This window comes from Arvicola amphibius, chromosome 8 (assembly GCF_903992535.2).
Source record: "Arvicola amphibius chromosome 8, mArvAmp1.2, whole genome shotgun sequence".
NCBI classification, from domain to species: Eukaryota; Metazoa; Chordata; class Mammalia; order Rodentia; family Cricetidae; genus Arvicola; species Arvicola amphibius.
The window spans coordinates 53324831-53337894 of NC_052054.1; the positions used below are offsets into that span (position 1 = coordinate 53324831).

General features: G+C 47.8%; 2 protein-coding genes across 2 annotated transcripts in view; one reads left to right on the forward strand and one right to left on the reverse strand.

Annotated features, from left to right (window-relative positions):
* Positions 1-506: 506 nt before the first annotated feature.
* On the forward strand, positions 507-1558 carry LOC119821277 (proline-rich nuclear receptor coactivator 2-like). Its single transcript, XM_038340226.1, has one exon. It carries the CDS (start codon positions 892-894, stop codon positions 1306-1308), a length of 417 nt encoding a protein of 138 aa, XP_038196154.1. The 5' UTR covers positions 507-891; the 3' UTR covers positions 1309-1558.
* A 1705-nt stretch (positions 1559-3263) lies between these two features.
* The window catches only part of Armc2 (armadillo repeat containing 2), a 103305-nt gene continuing 93504 nt past the window's right edge, over positions 3264-13064 (reverse strand). Inside the window, exons 15-17 of the mRNA XM_038340847.1 lie at positions 11893-12025; positions 11437-11597; positions 3264-3421 (exon numbers count right to left, since the gene is read on the reverse strand). Coding sequence (XP_038196775.1) covers positions 3264-3421; positions 11437-11597; positions 11893-12025 — 452 coding nt within the window. The remainder of the gene's footprint in view (positions 3422-11436; positions 11598-11892; positions 12026-13064) is intronic.

The window sequence follows — 13064 nt, forward strand, 5'->3', positions numbered from 1 at the left end:
CACAGTGTCCAAAATGCAGACAGCCATAGTTGGAGTTCCCAACCAGTAAGCCAACATAAGAAACATAAGAAATCTCCTTTGATCATATATTTATATTCATCCTATTGATTCTGCTCCTCTAAGAACCCTGACTCAGGCATACACTAAAATAATTCTGTTGTATGAGCCCAAAAATTTAGTTCACTGTTTAAGGCCCCCACAGCTAGAAGCAAGCTAAGAGTCAACCAGGAATGCCGCACAGCTAAGCATGTACTTTCTTATCTGTCACATCATCCCTCTTAGACACAGTCTAACGAGAAAAGAACATTTAATCTGGCCAGTGTATTGCAAAAGAAAAGAAAGGCAAAGTACTCTTTTTCATCTGTTTTACTAATTCAAGAAGTAGGTAGAGGGAGCTGGAGAGATGGCGCAGTGGTTAAGAGCACTGGCTGCTCTTGCAGAGGACCTGAGTTTTGCTCCCGGCACCTCCATACAGGAGCTCAAAACCATCTGTAGGGCGCTCGCAGGGGCCTCCATTTTGTCGGTAAAGCAGGAGGCTGGTAGAAGGCGAACTGTGCTCTGTGAGTCGCTCGTGGGCAGTGTTTGATCCGCGAATCGTTTCTCCCTGTTAAGGGAGGGAGGTTTGGAGGTCGAGAGGGAGTCGCCGCCACCGCCCGAACTCGAAGTCGCTAGGACTTCTCTCAAACTTGTGTGCTGAGGAGACTCGATGTTGGCCTCAGCTCCTAGGCTGAAATCAGCAGATTGGCTCATGAAAACTTATGTATTGAGACAAAGGAAAGGATCTAGCAGAAAGCAACATCTCTTATCCTGGGCTTGGCAGCAAGGAAGAGGACAAGTAGTGGAGATCCTGCAATCTGAGAAGCAGACTGAAAGGTGACAAAGAAGCTCAAGATGGGTGGTGGAGAGAGGTATAACATTCCAGCCCCTCAATCTAGAAATGTTAGTAAGAGCCAACAACAGCACAACAGACAGAAGACCAAGGATCAGAATTCCCAGATGAAGATCGTTCATAAGAAAAAAGAAAGAGGACATGGGTACAGTCCATCGGCAGCTGCATGGCAGGCCATGCAGAATGGGGGAAAGAACAAGAGTCTTTCTAATGACCCAAATTGGAATGGTAGCTTAACAAGTCCAAGCTTGCTTTTTAAGTCTCAGGCTAACCAGAACTATGCTGGAGCCAAATTTAGTGAACCACCATCACCAAGTGTTCTCCCCAAGCCACCAAGCCACTGGGTTCCTGTTTCATTGAACCCTTCAGATAAGGAAATGACATTTCAACTTAAAACCCTACTTAAAGTACAGGTTTAAATCTAAGTACTAATTTTAAATTTTGTGATGTTCATATGTAGCCATCAGTTGGTTTGACTTTAGGTAATTTTTATAAAACTAATTCACAACTATAAGCAGACATCTGATTTATGTCCTATGTACACTATATTATAATAGTGTCATAATTTAAGTAGCTATTTCCACTTGGTAGTTTTGCTAACCAAATTCAAGCTTAGATTTGGAGAACAGTAACCAGCTTTTTATTGTCTAGTAGGAAAACAAAAAGGAAATCAGAAAGTAAGCATTTAGCTAAGATATAAAGGCTGCAAACAAGGCGCACACAGTTCAATTACATGTTCTAGAAGCACCCAAACCCTACCACCACAGGCATCTTTTCAAATAGCTGTCTCTTATCGGAATGAGGTGAATTAGATAGTATAGTGGTCATTTCTTATGCACTGGATAGGCATCATATACCAAATCTTTTACATTTTTATTCAGTAGCATCCTACAAAGCTTGCTTATAGCAGGGAGTTGTGTATTTTGAAAATTAAATACCTAGGGAAGAAAAGAGCCATGTAAATACATGTAATAAGCTTGTAACATATGTAAAGTTTTCCTGGCCTTTATTCTGCAAAAAACAACTTATTTTTAATGTGAATTTGCTGGTGAATATAAGACTATGAACTGTTTTTATACTATGGCCTAATTTTAAAGGTCTGCAGTTTTCAAAAGATTACCCTTGTGCTTAAGTGCCAGTGTATCGATGTAATTGGTGTGATTGTAACCCATACAAAGTGAATCTGTTGTTTTTATATTGAAAGGCTTTAAACTGCCAAGACATTTCCTGTTTTTGGTTTTTCGAGACAGGGTTTCTCTGTGGCTTTGGAGCCTGTCCTGGAACTAGCTCTGTAGACCAGGCTGGTCTCGAACTCACAGAGATCCGCCTGCCTCTGCCTCCCGAGTGCTGGGATTAAAGGCGTGTGCCACCAAAAAAAAAAAAAAAACCATCTGTAGGTCCAGCTCCAGGGGATCTGACACCCTCTTCTGAATTCAGGGGAATCCACACACAGGGTATGCTTACACAGAAACATACATTCAACATAAATTAAAAAAAAATTAAATCTAATAAAAGAGAAAGAAGGATCTGGAGAGATGGTTCAGTGGTTTAGAGCACTGGCTGCTCTTGGCAAAGGACCTGAGTTTGATTCCCAGCACCCACAAGACAGCTCACAACCATTTAGAACTCCAGTCTCAGATCCAAAGCCCTCTGCTGGCCTCCCAAGGTACTGCATGCACAGGGTGCACAGATAACATGCAGGCCAAACATCCATACAAACAGAAGAAAAATTAAACTAAAAATCTAAAAAGATAGGTGACCTAAAGCAATATTTCCCCCTACTCCCGTGCTGGGATCAAACCCAGGGCCCGGAATCTGGCAATCAAGTGCTCTGTCTCTGAGCTCCATCCCCAGCCTTCCCAGCAGTCTTCTCTCTCCAGCTTAGTCTTTCTCTAACTATGAGAACAAGAAAATACTAGTCTGAGGCAAGGAACTTATTTTTAGATGAAGCAGGAGGTGAGAAAGATGCACATGCAGTCACGTGCCTTCCTGTAGACCGTTCCTCCCATGCACAAACTAAGTCTCCATTGCCGGGTTCCTTCACTAGTGAACCGGCAAGCGCGTTCATTCCAAAGTGGTCAGATGGGGATGTTTAAGGATATTTTCTAAGTGATTTAAAGGCAAATAGAAAGAGAAGTCTTAAAAATGTGTATATTTCCATCTCACATCTCTCAAAGCAGAAAATATATATATTCATTTTTCCTAGAAAAAGAAGAAGAAATGCTTATTTCTTTCAAAATACGAAGGCTATTCACTAAAGTCAGTATTCTCTAATTCTCCACTTGTGTTAGTACTGAGGAACAGTCATGCGTTTACCACTTCCCAAGAAGGAGGGAGACCTGACTTCCCACTTCTGCCTTTAGCCGCTGTCATGTTAGGAAGAAGGGATGGGCAGGGGCTCCAGGGCCGTGTGGTGACTCTGAATTCGCTTCAGGAGCTGCTGTGCCACCGGCTTGAACTCTGTTTCCCAGTGGAGTCGATGATAGCTTTTTAGGTCCTGGTCAAAGCTGCCGTCCAGGGCCAATTCTTCATCTGCATTAGAAAAGAAAATCAAAATCAGAGCAATTCTGTGGAGCATGATCACACTGAACGGTTCCCATTGGAGTGGGTGTGGAGGGGGAGGGGGGTAGTGGGATGGGGGTGTGGCAGGCTTTTCACTACGGGTTATCTGAAATATATACCATGACTGACGTGACTCGGTGACATACGATGTGGTCTGGGACTAAAAGACATGAATATATTTATTTATTTATTTATTTGGTCTGTGTGTTTTTGAGATAAGGTCTCCTATGTAGCCTAGGCTTATGCTAATCTGTAACTCCTGAACCCACATGATTCTCCTGTTTCAAATTTCCCAGCAGAGGAGACCACAGGCTCATACCACTGTACCCTGAGAAAGAAAGCTATTTTAATGGGCACTCTTTTTTTTTTTTTTTTTTTTTTTTGGTTTTTCGAGACAGGGTTTCTCTGTAGCTTTGAAGCCTATCCTGGAACTAGCTCTTGTAGACCAGGCTGGTCTCGAACTCACAGAGATCCGCCTGCCTCTGCCTCCCGAGTGCTGGGATTAAAGGCGTGCGCCACCACCGCCCGGCTATGGGCACTCTTTTAAACTTCACAAATAGTTGAGAACAGTGTGTGTGTGTGTGTGTGTGTGTGTGTGTTTAATTTACTTGGGTCTGTTTTGGTTATTTTCATATTATTTTATTATTATCATTATTAATATCTCTGGATGTTCCCCGATTGTAAGCCTGTGTACCATGCACATGTGTGGTGTCTCTGGCGATCAGAAGAGGGGACTGGATCCCCTGGAACTGATTGTGAGTGCTGGGAATCAGGACAGTGTCTTAGAATTTCAGAACCTCAGCATTCAGCCTCTGGAGTGCTAAGTGCTGGGACTGCTAGCAAGCACCCACAGGTTCCAGCAAGCCAGCATGCACCAGACCATCCCGGCAAGCCAGCATGAACCAGACTACCCCTGCAAGCCAGCATGCACCAGCATGTCTCTGTAAGTCAGTATGCACCAGCCTACCCCTGCAAGCTAGCATGTACCAGCATGCCCCTGCAAGCAAGCATGCACCAGCACATTCTTGTAAGCCAGCATGCACCAGCCCAACCCTGCAAGCCAGCATGCACCAGCACGCCCCTGCAAGTCAGCATGCACCAGCCCACCCCTGCAAACCAGCATGCACCAGCACACCCCTGCAAACCAGCATGCACCAGCACACCCCTGCAAGCCAGCATGCACCAGCACAGCCCTGCAAGCCAGCATGCACTAGCATACTCCTGCAAAACAAGTATATTTTAGAGTCTTAATTTTAAAGAACAATAATTTGTTGTTGTTGTTTTTTTTTAAAAAAAATCCTCTTAGATTGAAGTGAGTTTTTCTTCCAATAATTTCTGAAATTTCACACATCTGTTTGCGTCCAAAAGTCAATGACAATTTCTCAAAATAAGTAAGGAATAGATGATTTCGTTATATGTGCTGTAGAAAGGTTAATTACTCCAATGATTGAAAGATAGGAATCTCTTGGGAAAGTGGGCCAATTCGATACGAAGGGCACTCCCCACCCCACACTTCCTATGAAAAAACTTGCGGATGTGGAGAATCTTAAGGACTATCTGAGTCTCCAAAGAGAACACAAAAAATGCAGAAAAGCACTTGTAAAAATAAGATGAAAAATAAAAGTTTCATTTGTTTAACATAGAGCACACTGAATTCTGTGCACACACAAGTATCTTCACCCCACAGTCCTCACTAGCCACCGCCTCTTTGCTGTTCCCACTGGCCTCACCTCACCCCCGAGGTGACATTCAGGAACGTGCACTGGCTCTAGGAACATTCCTAGCTCTCGGGCCTAAGGTAGAGAACTCACATAGTGACCACTGAGTCCCAAGACGACCACAAATCTTGCTACTTACACGATGTGCAAGCATGATACAGGAGCAATTGGAGCCCTGATACAGGGCTTGCTCTGTTTACACTTTCTGCAGCAGACATCTGTCTGTTCAGGGTGTACTTTGCACCAAGGGTGTCAGTGGCACCAGCACTAGATAAGGAGTGTAGGATCCCCGTTTGGACTGTCCCCTCCCCTCCTCGGGAACAAGGCAGAGTTATGCGGCTCTGAGATAAGTTCTATACAGACACAAACACTCCAGCCAGGCCTCCATGGAGACCTTGTAAGCAAACCTGGCCCTCTCCACCGGTGAGATGACCCAGGCCTCGAGCGGGGAGGGCGCTGCTTGTGCTCCATGCCTCCAAAGGCCTTCCTGTTTGGACAAGAAGAGCCTGCTAGACTGAGTGACTCCAGATTTCTAGAACATCTTCCTGTTTGCTCTTTTCTAGATCTTTCTGAGCACTAAACATTTGCTGGCAAATTCTGTTTTCTGTGCTTTCGTAAGGTGTGTAGGTCCTAGCAGTGGGACCCTTTACAACTCGCCTCTGCTAGAGCCATGGATAAATTTGGTGGTTTGGCATATTCTCTGTTGGAGGGAGGGGTTGTTTGGTTGTTTGGTTGATTTGGTTTTTCAAGACAGGGTATCTCTGTGTAGCCCTGGAACTCACTCTGTAGACCAGGCTGGCCTCGAACTCACAGAGATCTGTCTGCCTCTGCCTCCCGAGTGCTGGGTGTAACATGTGCCACCACTGCCAGGTCTGGTTATGGTTTTTAATCTAATGTTAGCACTCTGTTGGCCTTAAGGCCCAGCCTATATGGAAATCAGTTCATCAGTAGCCAGACCATATTAGCTCTAAGTCAGGAGAGACGAGATAAAGATAGTTAAATAGCTACCAGTAAGTAAAATGCAGAAATAAAAAGTGCACTCAAAAGTGGCGCATTACACTAGGGTTAGCGTTCTGAGTGTGTGCTGCAAGGAGTGGCAGAGGCTGATCCACTTAAATGCAGCTCCATCAAATGTCCTGCGGCCTTCAGGAAGCAGTATTTTTTGTTCCATGACTCTCTACATACTTATTTATATAAATAACAAGCAAATACTACCTTTTCTGTGTGCGATGATATATCCTGGCATCTTCTTTACCACTTCAGTTTTTAAACATGTTGGTTCTAATCGACTCAATTGATGGCATAGCCACGGTGTAAACAGCACTGATCTTGATAACCAGTCATTATGTTCTCTCTGTGCACTGCACACTTCCAAATACTAAAACTTACGGTGAAGTATTACAAAGAATCGAATGACTTAAAGCAATCAATGCTCCAGGGCCACCGTGCGCAGTGAAGCCGTGTTCAGAGAAGCAGTGCTCCAGGGCCACGGTGCTCAGAGAAGTGGTGCTCCAGGGCCACCGTGCGCATGAAGCCGTGCTCCAGTGTCATGGTGCTCAGAGAAGCGGTGCTCCAGGGTCACCGTGCGCAGTGAAGCAGTGCTCCAGTGTCACAGTGCTCAGAGAAGCGGTGCTCCAGGGTCACCGTGCGCAGTGAAGCAGTGCTCCAGGGCTACTGTGCGCAGTGAAGCAGTGCTCCAGGGCTACTGTGCGCAGTGAAGCAGTGCTCCAGGGCTACTGTGTGCAGTGAAGCGGTGCTCCAGGGCCACGGTGCTCAGAGAAGTGGTGCTCCAGGGTCACCGTGCGCAGTGAAGCAGTGCTCCAGGGCTACTGTGCGCAGTGAAGCAGTGCTCCAGGGCTACTGTGTGCAGTGAAGCGGTGCTCCAGGGCCACGGTGCTCAGAGAAGCGGTGCTCCAGGGCTACTGTGTGCAGTGAAGCGGTGCTCCAGGGCTACTGTGTGCAGTGAAGCAGTGCTCCAGGGCTACTGTGTGCAGTGAAGCAGTGCTCCAGTGCCACTGTGCGCAGTGAAGCGGTGCTCCAGGGCCACGGTGCTCAGAGAAGTGGTGCTCCAGGGTCACCGTGTGCAGTGAAGCGGTGCTCCAGGGCCACCGTGCACAGTGAAGCGGTGCTCTAATGCCATCATGCCTGGTGGCACTTTGGTATTGTCCTCATGTTGTGATTCTCCCACTGGAATGCTAGGCCCCACTGTACTCTTGTCATAAAACCTGATGCCAGGACACAAGGACCTCAGGGTGAGTGTACAGGATGGCCTGGCAGAGTCACACAACCTGAGTGTGATCCCCAGAACTCACGTCCTCCCCACCGTTGTCTTCTGATCGTCATCCGGGTACCATGACATGCTCAAGTGCACACACACTTGTGTACACACACACACACACACACACCAACCACCACCACCAACAACAACAACCCCAACCTAGTGGTATAATAAACTACACACACAACTAATTGTCTCTAATTGGTGGACCCCCAAAATAAGCACTTCAATAAGAAGTTTGTAAAAAGTGATTTTGGGAGCTGGAGAGATGGCCCAGTGGTTAAAAATGCAGAGGGCCTAAGGTCAGTTCCTAGCACTCAAATCAGGCAGCTCCCAGCCACCTTAACTCCAGATCCAGGGGATCCAGCATCCTCTTCTGGTTTCTGTGTGACCTGCACCTCTCTCTCTCCTCTCTCTCTCTCTCTCTCTCTCTCTGTCTGTCTGTCTCTCTCTCTCTCTCTCTCTCTCACACACACACACACACACGTATGTATATATACATACGTATATAAGACATGGTACTAAGGAATTTCAGACTATATGGTTATGTTGAAGATCATCACTTTCTGGGTTTTATTTTACTTAGGTAACTTTCAGAGTTCTACTTTTCTTACATATATTCTCAAAACCAACACTTCTATCTTGAAACAGGCTTCTGTGATTTAACAGCATGTAATGTTTTTAAAACAGCCAGTCTCTTTAAGCTCCTTTTAAAAGAACTGAAATTCAAGTGCCCTGTCCCACACGCCAATGTGGTACAGTCTGGCACAGCAGGCATGGCCTTGCCTGAGTTCTGAGAGTCACAGTAGTGAGACAGGTCAAGCTGCAGCCCAGGCCACACAGCCTGCAGCACCCAGGCCTTAGGATTCTAAGGAGGGCTGGGGCAGAACCGGAACACCGTCCAAATCAGCCCACCAGTATCCCAGTCCTGTGAGATTCAACCGGGACATCCTCGGAGGACACTGGAGGGTGAGGTGACTGTCAACCTGACCTTTGGGCCTCCGAGCACACACACACACATACACACACACACACACACACACACACACACACACGCACGTGTGCTCACACACACGTAGAAACCTGTGTGGTTTGACCGGTGAGCTGGCTCCCTGGTCAAACTGAACTAGTTTGCTCCTTACACCACAGCGGCCCTCTGGAGATTGCTGGAGTCACGTGTGCTGGGCACACAACAGAGGAAGACAGCTTTTGCTGCAGTATCACCTTTGGCAAGTCATGTAACCTTTCTAGACTTACTTTCTCCTAAGTGACAGTACTTGGCTAACGACCTCAAAAACACCCTGGGAGTGTAGGGTGTTAGAAAAACAATAATACAGTAGACACGCTGACACGTGGGCTGAGGTTGGAGGATGGCAGATTTGCGGTTAGCCTGGACAACTAGATGGCCTGTCGCTACACCAGTCGAAAGGAACGAACTTCAATGAAAAGTGTGTAGCGGTACTTTTAACTTAAGGTAGCCAGCACCCCTCCTAGCCAATCCACAGCTTTCACCAAGCAAGTAATTATGCAATTTCCTTCCAGGGACTCAGGGAGAAAAGAAGTAAAGCGTATAAAGCCACCAGGATGGCGAAATCACACAGGTCATGCATTATGACTGACTGCTATGTTAGCAGCCGAGGGTTCCTGTGATGAGACCGTGACTGTGGGCGCTCAGAAGCCATGAAACCTCCAAGGGGATGAACAGCAGGTGTGGGCGCCGAAGGCTGGAGGAGCTCTGTGAAACTTGGGAAAGGAGTAGTAGGTGACAGACCAACGACAACCAAAAGCCTTCGGGGGTTCTGCCCTGCCCACAGCTTTTCTGGCTGTCCTTACAGTCTGTGTGGCCCCTGACCCCTTGTTATTCAGAGCTGATTGTCCCAAGCTTACACAACAATGACAGTCTTTTAGACACACCAAAGCCTCAGACTCCCTGGTGAGTGGCTCCCTAAGCCAGCCAGGTCTCCTCCCTGAAACGTGTCAACAGCAACAAACACTGGGTGTGGAAACACGAGGCAGCAGAATACCTGAGCAAGCATGAGATTAGAGGGCGCGAGGAGAGGCAGGGGAGCTAAATTGAGGCAGGGCTGGGTCTCCAGAACAGATCCAGAGCAGGGCCAGTCTCTGGAGCTGATGGATCCCAAACAGCCCCTGGGACACTGCACTACCTGGTTTCCTGGCTTCCTCCTTCCTCCACATCCCTCTCTGAATTGTCTTCATGAGCTAGAGCAGAGGTCCCCAGCTCTGGCTCCGTACCTCAGACTCATGAATTCTCAGGCTGGGCCCTGGAACTGAGAATTGCTGAGGCTGCGCCAGGCCAGCTGTCTTAACTCCACAGCTGATGTCTGAGCTCAGGCCCCATGGGAACTGAACTCAAGCAACCTGGGCAGACGTCCCTGCTTCCTGCCACCAGAGAAACCACACACAAGGACACTTAGAACTTGAATCATTTACAGCTAGGCTCGTTCTTTTCCGTAGTCTGAATTTTAACACGGGTACACCCAAAACTGCATGCGTCCTCATGACAAACTCCTTAATGGCCAAGCAGATCGGATTCTTTCAAGTAATTCCCGAGCCTCCGTTCCTGTCCGATGATAGCCTGCCACAACCCTTAGCATTCAGAAAGTGTATCAGCCCTCCTTGGGGTCTTGCCTGGCATCAGGCACAGTACTAAACTCTCGGTGTAAGTGCATACTTATTCCTAGACACCCTGAAGAGTAGGCTTCAATCTCCTAGACTACAGGGAATAACAATAGAGCTGAAAGAGGAGTTCGGATTGAATAGGAATGGCCCCCACAGGCTCACATAGCTGAATGCTTGGTGATCAGGGAGTGGTGCTAGTTGACAGGGATTAGGAGATGTGGACTTGTGGGAGGAAGTGTGTCATGGGGATGAACTTTGAGGTTTCAAAAGTCCCTCCAGACCCAGTCTCTCTCTCTTCCTGCTGCCTGAGGATCTGCGCGTAGAACCCTCAGCTTCTTCTCCAGCACCACACCTGCCTGGTGCCATGCTCCCTGACTAAGCCTCTGAAACTGTAAGCCAGACCCAATTAAATAATTTCATATGTGAGTGCCTTGGTGGTGGTGTGTCTTCACGGCAACAGTCCAGTGACCGAGACAAGAGGCTAAGTTAAAAAATTTATAAAGGATAAAGCGAGGACGGAAATTGGGAGCCATTTGCCTGGAAGACCGTGGCTCTTCTGCGTTTCTGTGTGATGCCTGTCTGAGCCTCACAATCAACTGTCTGGGACTGCACAGGGTTCATCACACTCCCATTTTGGAGCTAGGAAGGCAGGCAATAAAAAAGAGATTCACTATTTAAATAACACCGCAAACCCGATCTGGAGGAATTCAGGCCATGGCTTCTGAGTCTTCTGGGCCTCTCTCTCCGCATTGCCCACCATAACTGGATAATCTCGGGCCCTTACCTCTCAGTAGGGAATAGAATTTGTAAAAATCATTCACTCATTAACTGATCTCAATTACTGTTTTTTTTTAGACCAAAACCAGATTGGAAAAATTCTAAAAATAGAAAAAAAGTTCAAGTAGTAAACGCTCTTTGGTGTCTGTGCTTACCACCTTTCAAGTGCAGGAGCCCACCGTAATGTTACATGGTTTCACAGACCCTTCCCCATGACATAATCCACATCACTAATTAAAATATATTCAGCTGAGAACATGCCAATTCAAAATAGCTTTTAACCATGCTTTCTTAGTTATGACAGAGTAAACAGCAGAGGCACAAGGCTGCTGGTACGTGTGTAATCTAAGACGATTAAGGGGAAGCCACAGAAGAAACTGACATTTTCAGTTCCAGGAGTTAGGAATCCATCTGTACAGACTGGAACTAGTTCTCCGTCTCTCCCAGAGACTATCTGCAAGAGTTCACATTCTGCGGCTGCGTACCCATCGCTACCGCGCCAGGTCAGGTTGGAGAACGCTATTTTCTCGCCTGTGTGGTAAAGGTCACCGATCTGCAGCGAGGGCCCTTACCTAAAAACGATGACAAGAGGACAAGGAGCGTGTTGGTGTCTTCATCTCCGAAGCACGATGATGCACTTGTGATGTTTTCACTGAAGTTCCACAAGGTCTTGCACACCAAGCAGGCCAGCTGCCAGTCGCCTGGACCAAACTCTCTTAAGCAATCCACTAGCCTGAGGGAGGGAGGCCAAACTGAACCGTCAGTGGATCAGAATTTGGCTTGCAGTTTTGCATGTTGGTATGATGGCTAGCCTTCTGGATTCCATATAATCACCGTTAAGTTCATAGCTCCAAATTGAACTGACTACAAAGTTTCCACCTGGGCACCTCTGATGTGTGGCAAGTGTCCAGTAGATTCTCAGCCCTCGCTGGACCCCCACTGCTCTAGTGGAATGATCCAAGGGCCCGACCTCCCAGGACAAACACGTCCCCAGTATCCTGAGAGCTGGGAGTCCGTGCCTTACTTACTTTTTAATGCCTCCGCCTTCTTTCAGAATGGCCCGCTTCTCTTTATCCACGGTGAGGTTTAGGAGAACCCCACAGGCCGAGAAGCAAATGTCCTGGTGCCTGGCTTCCAGCAGGGTGATCAGGAACTTGTGTACTGGGAGAGCAGAGAACAGGCACAGACTGGTCAAAGCCTGCATCCCAGCCGTGGCTTGTTTTGTAAATGGGGTGGGGTTTGGGGGGGGGGGATGAGGGACAGAGCAGGGGTGGAAAAGTGGGAAGCTGTGGCTTGCAGCACCAGATCCTTGGCTGGTGTGCTGAACTCATTCCTAAGTTTTATCTGACTCCCACTGTGGACACAGCAATGCCCGCCGCGCTTGGAGCCCGTTTCTGCCTCTCACAGCCTCTGGCATTTACTGCTATCGCTGACCAAGCGCAGTCCCTTCTCCCGGGAGTCCCCACTGGCGACATTCTCCCTACTTCTGGTTGCTCTCAAAGGCCTCCAGTTGTCACTGCACAGCCTGGGGCAGCAGCGCCGGGTCCTGAAGCTTCCAGAACAGAGAGAGGCTTAGGATGCTGGGAACTAGCCTGCACAGGCCAGGACTGCTAGCGCAGGGACTGTGCAAGCCCGGTGGGCCCATCGTTCCCCCTTACTCCAGGAGATGAAAGTAGAGACCAAGAGTCCTGCTTTCCTGTCCCCAAGTAGACGCCCACTGGAGGGATCAGGAGTGGATGAGGTGTGACCACCACCAGGCTCCATTTACGAAGCACCTGAGTGGTGGACACCCTGCTGTCCATGCGGGCCTGTTGATCGGGTTGTATAGTGGGCTTGACAATGCACCCGCAAATGCTAGCTCTCTCAGGGCATGGGGATAAGGGGTTGCATATTGCTGGTGCTGCAGCTGTATTTGCATGTCTAGCTTTACTATCACCGACATGATTAGGCATTTTGTTTGTGGGGCAGGTTTGCTTTGTTTGAGAAAGGGTCTCGAGTATTCCACTGTACTGGATAGTTTTACAGCTCATCTCAACACAAACCTGGGGGCAGGGCATCAACTGAGAAACTGAGTCCATAAGATCTAGCTGTAGGCAAGCCTGTAGGGCATTTTCGTAATTAGTGATAAAGGAGGACCCAGCACCTTGTGGGTGGGTCCACCCCTGAGCTGGTCCTTGGTCCTGGGTACTATAAGGAAGCT